The sequence below is a fragment of the Colobus angolensis genome, unplaced genomic scaffold (genome assembly GCF_000951035.1).
Source record: "Colobus angolensis palliatus isolate OR3802 unplaced genomic scaffold, Cang.pa_1.0 Scaffold1293, whole genome shotgun sequence".
In the NCBI taxonomy this organism is placed as follows: domain Eukaryota; kingdom Metazoa; phylum Chordata; class Mammalia; order Primates; family Cercopithecidae; genus Colobus; species Colobus angolensis.
In genome coordinates this window covers 39,094-49,476 of record NW_012114175.1, presented here as the reverse complement: position 1 = coordinate 49,476, position 10,383 = coordinate 39,094, and the positions used below count along the sequence as shown (strand labels likewise).

Sequence of the window (10,383 nt, the reverse complement as noted above, 5' to 3'; positions counted from 1 at the left end):
TAAGAAACCTGAAGGTCAGAGAGGTTAACTAAATTTACACATTCTCTGGGGAACCTGTTTCTGCCTGACACCAAAACTCTTGGTCATAGTCATAATGATTCTGCCTTCTTTTGGAGGATCAGATCGGCTTGTTATCCATTCTTGCTAGAATAGACAAATGTACTTTCTAGGATGGGCTGAGATCTGCAGGAAAAAAATAAAGACTAAATCCCACGGGTGGGGAAGCTCAGGTAAGCTCATTTTGATCCTAAAGATACTAAAAACAAAACATAGAATAGGATGGTAATTTCTCAGCTGTGGCTATAATTTAATGATATTTTTAGTCACTTTCAATTCTTTTGCTTAATATTAAATTCTAAATGAATTAGTTTAGATTATGAAATTATTTTCTCAGTCTAATTCAGTTCCTGTGCGTGTACATATTTTTAATATCCCACACTCCATTCCATCTGGGTTTGACATTTGGGGCCCTGATTGCTTTCCATGATGCAAGGATTGCAATCCCAGTGGATCCCAGTGTTGCCAAGGATTACCTCTGGGTTGTTAATGAATACAGGCAAGTCCTTTTCAGCATTTTTATGTGACTTGGAAAAATCATTCAATATGCAAGAATGAAGAAAAAAAAATTTCTCTTGAAATATACCAAAACTGTTAATCACCAGTAAAAGAAATTCTTGTCTTAGAAACTACTCTGGCGATCAGGATGGGAACATTAATGGGGAAGTGGTGTCTGCCTACCTTGACTAAGCCCTGCCAAACTCAGGCATGCTTTCAAATTTTGTAAAAGTGAAGGCTAATATATATATATGCATGTATGTTCTATATACCTAAAAGAACACTGTGTACTGTAAGCTACCATTATATTTTTGAATTTATTTTTTCCCTCGTAGATTCCTGGGCAGCATTAGAGAAATTATTTCAGAGCTTGAAGCCATGTTTACTTTTTAGGAAAAAGCATTTTTTGTTCCATCAACAAGGCTGGAGTTTTAGAATCCTGCTATGTTCTCAGGAGTCACAAATAGGAATGGAATGGCAGCCTGGTGCACGTTTATGAACTTACACTGGGGTTTCAAAATTAGAAAACACTGTAAGTTTAATAAAATAAGAAATGCCTACAAAAAAAAAAAAGAGTTGGAGAACTCAAAATCAGCAACATGGGTAAAATACAGACTAGCCAGGAAGAGACTTAAAATTAATTCTTTTCATCCTCATATCTACTCCTGCAGGAAACTATGTCTTCAGTTATGACCAGTTTTTCAGGGACAAGATCACGGAGAAGAAACAGGATCACACCTACCGTGTGTTCAAGACTGTGAACCGCTGGGCTGATGCATATCCCTTTGCCCAACATTTCTCTGAGGCATCTGTGGCCTCAAAGGATGTGTCCATCTGGTGTAGTAATGATTACCTGGGCATGAGCCGACACCCTCAGGTCTTGCAAGCCACACAGTGAGTAGTAGGCTCTCAGCCATCAGCAGTGGCCAGAGGAGATGAAAAACCACACATAGGAAAAAAAAAAAGGCAGAGCTGGCAGTGGAAACCTGGGTTCTACCACCACATTTTTGTCCAAGGTCTTCCACCATATCTATTCCTTGGATATGAACTAAGTCAACACACCATGTTTCCCAAACTCTTGGGTGTCCAATGCTATGGAGGGGAAGGATGGGAGACCAGGCAAGGCCCACTCTGCCTGAGTTTTTAATCTAGCTGCAGAATTAGTATTGCCAGAGATGGAGTGTGACCTCCTCTAGGTCTTCCAAACTACTCAAGCTCAATGTAGCTTCTCCCTCTCTCCCTGAGTACCTCTAGTCCTAGAAGGAAGGCACATGTCTCCCTATCCTCCCCATCCTTCCCTCTACTTTGTCTCACAGGACACAGTGTATATAGGATCACTAATTCAACATTGACTCCCATCAAGGAAGGGAAACCTACCCAGTTCCTCGATGCCTGACACGTTTTTTTTCTCCCATTCTCCTGGCCAGGGAGACCCTGCAGCGTCATGGTGCTGGAGCTGGTGGCACCCGCAACATCTCAGGCACCAGTAAGTTTCATGTGGAGCTTGAGCAGGAGCTGGCTGAGCTGCACCAGAAGGACTCAGCCCTGCTCTTCTCCTCCTGCTTTGTGGCCAATGACTCTACTCTCTTCACCTTGGCCAAGATCCTGCCCGGTAAGCCTGAGGACTGAGCTTTGTTCAGGGCTGCTATCCTGCAATACAGCATCCAGTTTCACTGGTTCCATCACTCCTTCCCTGTATTTGGAGTTCCCACTCCCATCGTTCTTCCTTCTTATCCACCTTGCATATCCTCAACAGTGGATAATTATATCCCTCTGCTTTCTCCCCTTCTGCACCTAGAGAGGACCACTACTGGGGAACATTACCCAACCTCACAGAAGGGAAACTATAAATTCATCACCTCCCAACTCAATTGGGCTCTTAACACACATAAATAGTTATTTTATGTCTCCACAGGAGCTTTTTCAAACTTTTTCTCCTCTTCTAAAACCTCTGACTACCTTCTCATTCACACTTAGCAAATAACCTCACATCTTACTTCACAATAAAAACAGAAGCCCCAGACAGAGAATCCTTATTTATTGCCACCAAACCTACAAACTTATCTAATTGTTCATGTAGCCTTCCTTCATTCTTTCCTTTTAAAATGGAAGACATATCTCTCCTTCTGCCTAAAGCCAATCCCTTCACTCGTACACTGGTTCCCATATTCCCAGTCTCCTACTTTCTAGTCTATAATGTCCTCACCTCATAGGCCTTGTTGTCCTTCTGCCATGGCCCAATCCAGAATGAATACAACTCTCCATCTTCACTGTATCAGTTCTGGGCTCATACAGTTGCTCAGAAAGGAGTCACTAAAAATTCATAGTGTTAACCTCTACTGGGTTCTCCATGCTCTCTGGCAATCCCATTTCCCTGGTCAGTTCTCCAAGTTTATGGTGCAGTTTTGCCAAACCACCATTATCCTCAGCCTTCCTGCACCCCTCCTCCCCATCTCCCTCAGCAGATGACTTCATGTTCTACTACATTCAAAATAGAAGACACCAGACAGCAACGTCCTTGACTCCCAGCCACATAGCACCTACAAACTCATAAGCATCTTCACATGTCCTCTCCTCACTCCTTCTCTTCTGTTATAGTGGAAGAAGTATCCTTTTTCTTGTGACTAATCCTTCCACTGTTGCTCTGTGCCCCATTCCTCTCTACCACCTTAGGAATCTTGACCTATTGGCTCTCTCCTCCTCTCCTGTATCTTCAGCCTCTCCCTCTCTTTAAACATGTTTTCAGGTCTCTTGCATCTTATAAAAAAACATTGCCTCAACCCCTCATCACTCTCTAGCTACTGCCCTCTTTCCTCCCTATAACAGGCAAACTGCTTGAGAGAAGTCTCCGCTCTAACTAATTCCTCACCTCCTGCTGATTCTTCAGCACAGCAAAAATATTACCACCACTTCTCAGAAACTTTTTTGAGTTCACGCGTAAGCCCTAACTAAACTCAACATCTTTAAGATTTTTTTGTCCATCCCCTCCTCAACCATTAGAATTCAACTTCTTTCCATCTCTACTGCCAGCATCCTAGTCTGATCCAACATCATTTTTTAAAGAAAATTTTACCTTTGCCCTCTGATAATCTATTCTTTACAACAGTCAGAATGTTTTTTAATGCAAAACTATGTTTGTTGCCCACCACCTCCACCCTGGTCAAAACCCTTAGGTGGACCCCCATTCCCCTAGGGCCAAATCCAAATTTCTTATCACAGCTTCTGAAGTTCTCGATAATCTGGCTTCCATATATCTCTTCAGTCTCACCTTTTTGCATCCCTCCTCTCACTATTTCATTCAGTAATACATTCATTCATATACTCATTCACTTACATATAAATCAGTCATCAGTTTATTTATCCATTCATTTAATAAATGTTTACTTAGCATCTACTATGTGCTTACTCTTATACTGTACACCAGAGACAGAGAGATAATAAGACGTTTTTGCTCCCATGCAACTCCCAGTCTGCTTGTCTTTCAAGCCATGTTCTCCAGAAAGCCATAACTCATTTTCTCAGGTGGAAGTTATCCCTTACTCTTATAAAAAGGTCACAGTTCCTTGATGGCAGTGCAGTTAGTGGCAGGGGTTGCGGAGGTCCAGGAATCGACTTCCTCTGCCAATTTCACATGCCCACCTGCCCCACCAGGATTGCCCAGTAAAAAGCCCTGCATTCTTCAAATCTTTCTGGACCTTAGCTTTCTCACTTGTATAGTAAAGCAGATGAATCTCATGATCACTAACAGACCTGCCCACTCTGACATGCCATGAGCTTATGATTCCAACAGTAAAAGCCTGATAAATATCCATCCCTGTAACCACAAGCAGATGGATGCTACCTGGAACGGATGGAGTTTCATCTAGACTAGGAAGAATCTAGCATCAGTCCAAGCCAACAAGCATTCCCTGGGGTAATCCCTTTTCCAAGTCTTGATCCTATATGTTGGGGAGAAGGAAAATAGGTCCTGTCCTCAAAGATCTCTGAAGCTTCTTGGGAAATTAAATGTTCTTCCATCCTAAGGCAGTCAGAGGCTAGACCAGGGTTACAAATGACTGGAGGGAAGGATGTAGCGGCTAGAATTTGGGGACAGTGAAGACCTTCTAAGGGAGAAAGAAGTGTCACAAAGGTTCCCAGAGAAGGAAGAAGCAGAGCAAGGTCTTCAAAGGGAAGAAAGGGTTGGCCCTTTTCTTTGCCAGGTCAAACCTGAAGGTTGAAGTGGGAGTACTGGGACAGAAGCTTAAGGATTATGTATCTGCTTCCTCAGGGTGCGAGATTTATTCAGACGCAGGCAACCATGCTTCCATGATCCAAGGTATCCGTAACAGTGGAGCAGCCAAGTTTGTCTTCAGGCACAATGACCCTGACCACCTAAAGAAACTTCTAGAGAAGTCCAACCCTAAGATACCCAAAATTGTGGCCTTTGAGACTGTCCACTCCATGGATGGTATGTATATGTGTGAGTGTATGTTTACTAGTGTTGGTCTCACAAAAATCATGATGATGATGATGATGATAACATTATAACAGCTAATATTTATAGAGTGTTTATTATGTGCCATGCAAAATTATTAGTATTTTACATGTATTCACTTAATTTTCTGAACAATTCTATGAGATAGGTGTTATTATTATTTTGATTTTTTACATGAGGAAACTGAGACATAAGAGTAATTTGTCCAGACCAGGCGTGGTGGCTCAAGCCTGTAATCCCAGCACTTTGGGAGGCCGAGACAGGCGGATCACAAGGTCAGGAGATCGAGACCATCCTGGCTAACACAGTGAAACACCGTCTCTACTAAAAAAATACAAAAAAACTAGCCGGGCGAGGTGGCAGGCGCCTGTAGTTCCAGCTACTCAGGAGGCTGAGGCAGGAGAATGGCGTAAACCCGGGAGGTGGAGCTTGCAGTGAGCTGAGATCCGGCCACTGCACTCCAGCCTGGGCGACAAAGCGAGACTCTGTCTCAAAAAAAAAAAAAAAAAAAAGAGTAATTTGTCCAAGGTCAAACAGCTAGTAAATGCCAAAGAATGGAGACAGGTATTACTTTCATCTTATAGGTAAAGAAACTAAAGTTCAGAGTTGGCATCCAATTCATCTTGAGTGGCTCAGCAAATTGGCGCTAAAGTATTTGCACCCTAACACATATAACTCCAATTCCTCAAGTAACACTTCTCTTGTTAGAAATGATATGTAAATCAATAATCCCAGTGTTTGGTTTTTATGAAGGAAATTTCAAAAACCATTGCCCAGGATTGTTTTCAAGGTCCAGTATGAAGCACTGGGGTCAAAACAGGTTTTCAAGTCAGAGAGACCTGGGTTCAAATCCCACCTCTGACAATTACTGGCTATGACCATGGGTAACTCTTTAACTGTCTAAGCCTCAATTTTCCCAAAGGTAAAATATCTGGTTGTAAGAATTAGAGATGATAGAAACCATTCCAGTTATTATGCTTTAGTAGAAATAAATGATCTTCACACTCCTACCTCCTTTCTTTGCTCAATTGAAACAATGTCCAAAGCTTTATATTACTGGCCCTGTTGTGTAGAAATCATGTGTTTTAGTTATCCCCTTATGGATTTATTTAAGGGAAGAGGTCAACTCATTTCAGTTTGTCCCTTTTCCAAATGAAACAAAAGAGTCCATAGTATTCCCTGACTTAGCTATCTTAAGTGGCATGTAATGACTATACACACAGGCTCTAAAACTAGACTATCCATGTTCAAATCCTAGTCTGACCCTTTACTGCCTTGGGCAAGTTTCTTAATTGCTCTGCATCTGTTCTCAGTTGCTTATTTGCAAAATGTAAGTGATAATAATTAAATAGGTATGTAAATTAAATGAGTTAATATATGCAAGGAACTTACTATTATGCCCACTCCCACATTTCTAACACTAGCAATAAAGTAAAACTATCCTATTCCTTTTGTATATTTCTACCACTGAGACTATTCAAATTCATTATTTCTCTAGTGGAAACTATGTTGGTACCATTCTACCTCGTTACATTTGCAAATAAATTGTTCTTTATTTACCTATTTTTGGGGTGCAAACTCTGCCCAAACTGTTGATCCTTAGGCTGAATCTCTCCCATTGGAATGATGCTTGAACCATCACACTGTCATTTGTCTCAGGTTCTACCTTCTGGAGTTGACTCCCCTCAGGTTGTCCTACCAATTGCTCACATTTTTAAATCCTGGCTTGGAACCCCTATTTCCACCTGAAGATGTTTTTTCTGTATTACAACTCCTTGTACCTCAGCAGTTTCCAGGGAGTACAGAGGGATACACACAGATTGCAGGAAAAGAAACAAAAGAGGCAGAGAGAGGCTGAACATGGCAGAGAAAGGAAAATAGACATTGTCAGAATGAAGTAAAAATAGAAAGACAAAGAGTCAAACCTTGATCCCAGGCTGGGGAACACACACGCATGCACACGCACATGCATACACACACACACACACACACACACACAGAGAGAGAGAGAGAGAGAGAGAGAGAAGGCAGGGATGAGATACAGGCAATCAACCCATAAACAGAGGTTTGGAATAGTTCTAAATAAAGGCGCACATCCTCCTTCCTCTCTACAACACTCTTTTCCATCCCACAGTAGGCATGGATGGCAAATTCCACACTGGAGATGGAGCTGGGGAAGGGTTATGATGTCCTACCTCTATCCCTTGGCTTTGCTCAGGTGCCATCTGTCCCCTCGAGGAGTTGTGTGATGTGTCCCACCAGTATGGGGCCCTGACCTTCGTGGATGAGGTCCATGCTGTAGGACTGTATGGGTCCCGGGGTGCCGGGATTGGGGAGCGTGATGGAATTATGCATAAGATTGACATCATCTCTGGAACTCTTGGTAAGTGAATGTTTTGGCCTTCTTATATACCCTCCAGAGACGAGGCCCCTACAAAATTCTCTTCTCCCTCCTCCCCAAAGCTATAGGGGTTGTTTGGACAGAATTCACAGCCCCAGGCCACTGCCCTCCTGGACTCCCTCTCTCCACTCGCATCCCACTGCAGAGTTGATAAGAAAGTCTAGGAGAGTTTTTTGAAAAGACCTTGAACTACGCCAAATAGTTAGATTCAACTTGAGTATGTGAAGAGCTGTGTTTCTAAACCCCTCCCCCACCCTAGCCCCAAGCTTCATCTTAGCTCCACTCCTGACCCTATCCAGCTAAAGGTCCCCACCCAGCTCCTACCTATCTAGTCATTGCATATGGTGAGACTTGAAAGTCCTATCTCAAAGCAGCAGAATTATCAGCTCTGACTGCCTTGTCATGGACAGATGAGGAGAGGCCTGGGAAGAGAGCCTGGAGCCCCAACTTCGGTGCACCCCCTTCGGTTATCTGGCACATGATCCTGTTCCTCTGGGACTGATTACGGGATCTGTGTATATCTTCTTACTTTCTGTCTCCAGGCAAGGCCTTTGGCTGTGTGGGTGGCTACATCGCCAGCACCCGTGACTTGGTGGACATGGTGCGCTCCTATGCTGCAGGCTTCATCTTTACCACTTCTCTGCCCCCCATGGTGCTCTCTGGAGCTCTAGAATCTGTGCGGCTGCTCAAGGGAGAGGAGGGCCAAGCCCTGAGGCGAGCCCACCAGCGCAATGTCAAGCACATGCGCCAGCTACTCATGGACAGGGGCCTTCCTGTCATCCCCTGCCCCAGCCACATCATCCCCATCCGGGTGAGAGCCCCACCCTGCCCATTGCCCTCTCCACCTATTTCTTCTGGGAGCCTCCCCACTCCCAACAAACCTGTTTCTGTCTTCAATTACTTGCTGTCCTGCTAACCATTCCCCTTATTGCCAGCTTTGTTTCCCTTTTTGAAAAATTATCAGCCATTTTGGATCAACTAGTCTTTTCCTTGCATCAGCCATTACCTCATACTTATTAGATTATCCTAACCCTAACATTAGCGAGTGTTCACAGTCTATAATTCAGAGTTTTTCAAACTGAATCAAGACAATTAATGGGTCACAAAATCAGCTTAGTGGGTTATCATTAGCATTAAAAAAAAGAAAAGAAATAGAATAGAAAATGTTGGAGTATATCACACATACTAAGGCTATCAATTTGTGAAAAATTTGTATTCATTTTGTGTATGTGCATACATACATGTATGTGTATGTCTGCGTTTATGATCATGGTGTAAAATGTACTTCTTATTGAGAATTGAGGGCAGAAAAATAAAATCAAAAGCCATAGTATTAGCTGCTACTTTGGATCCTCAATATGAGCGTTTACTGCCTTTAAAAATGAACTGCTACTTCTTTCTTAAATGACATGTATTTGTGTGAGTCAGTAAGCCAGGGCAGGGAAAGGACACTTATTTGTGATAATTTGGTGGATGAGAAATAGTCGCTGCTCTTTAGACTAACCTAGTATTTCCTTTAAACACTCATTTTATGAATTAATTTAGTGACAGCACCCCATAATTGGCTTGGGGGGTTCTGGAATTGGCTTGGGGGAGGCATCTTCTCACCCAGAACCATCCTAACCTAGGATATTAGCTAAGTAAAATCAGTGTGCTTGCTCTGCAAACAGCTTCCAAATAGGGCTCCTGGTACCACCACTGCTCTATCCTTTTCAAACCAAATTGCTAGCTCTGAGCTCCTCCTTGATAGAAATTCTGGAGCTGCCACTAAGCCCCTAATGAAAAAAAAAAAATCTATCCCAAAATTCAGTGATGTTCCCTGATCTAGTTCCCTCCACCTGCCAGGGTGGCAGGTACTGATAAGCCTTTCTCCTGAGTCCAGGTGGGCAATGCAGCACTCAACAGCAAGCTCTGTGATCTCCTGCTCTCCAAGCATGGCATCTACGTGCAGGCCATCAACTACCCAACTGTCCCCCGGGGTGAAGAGCTCCTGCGCCTGGCACCCTCCCCCCACCACAGCCCTCAGATGATGGAAGATTTTGTGGGTGAGTTCTCAACATGGGTGCCTACAGGACCTCCCTCCCCTCAGCCCCAGGATCTGGAAGAGAAGCTGAGAGGACAGAGACCATTCAGTTTACAAAACATTTCTGGAACATCTAATGTGTGCCAGCACCTATACTAGGGTCACAAATAAATGAGAAGCAGCCCCTACACTTGTAGGGCTCCAGTTTGGTTGGGGATACCATAGTGGACACAAACAATGACATTAAGGGATGATCAAAGTTCCACAAGGCAGTGCATGGTAGAGTTGTTGGAGCAGAGAGGAGGGGCCTGACTCAGCCTGAGGGATCCAAGACAGGCTTCCTAGTAGAGGTAACACCTGAGCTGAGTCTTGCAAAGTGAGTGGTATTAAAAGAAAGAGGGCGTGGAAGAAGTATTCTTAGCAGAGGGAAGAGCATGAAGAAAGGTGAGGAGAATGAGAAGCAGCCAGGGATATATCAAGAACAATAAGCAGGTGGTATTGGAATGTAGGGTCATAGGAATGGAGTGGGGCAGGGGAGTATCAATCTATGAGTCTACAAAGACAATATGAGATAGGGACTGAATTGAGAGGCTTGTAGACCTGAGTAGTTTGAGATTTAGCCTGAAAATGCCAGTTTAGTCAGTTCACCTAATGTTTGCTGGATTTCTTTTGGGTAGTTTTTTGGGTTTTTTGTTTTGTTTTGTTTTTTTGTTTTTTGAGACAGAGTCTGGCTCTGTAGCCCAGGTTGGAGTGCAGTGACATGATCTTGGCTCACTGCTACCTCTGCCTCCCGGGTCCTGGTTCAAGCAATTCTCCTGCCTCAGCCTCCCAAGTAGCTGGGATTATAGGCATGTGCCACCATGCCCAGCTAATTTTTGTATTTTTAGTAGAGATGGGGTTTCACCATGTTGGCCAGGCTGGTCTTGAACT

General features: G+C 43.4%; 1 protein-coding gene across 1 annotated transcript in view; it reads left to right on the top strand.

Annotated features, from left to right (window-relative positions):
- The window catches only part of ALAS2 (5'-aminolevulinate synthase 2), a 26,383-nt gene that overhangs the window by 9,820 nt on the left and 6,180 nt on the right, over window positions 1-10,383 (top strand). Inside the window, 6 exon segments of the mRNA XM_011933782.1 lie at window positions 1,227-1,449; window positions 1,983-2,167; window positions 4,823-5,002; window positions 7,248-7,412; window positions 7,973-8,241; window positions 9,313-9,475. Of these exon segments, the coding sequence (XP_011789172.1) occupies window positions 1,227-1,449; window positions 1,983-2,167; window positions 4,823-5,002; window positions 7,248-7,412; window positions 7,973-8,241; window positions 9,313-9,475 (1,185 nt within the window).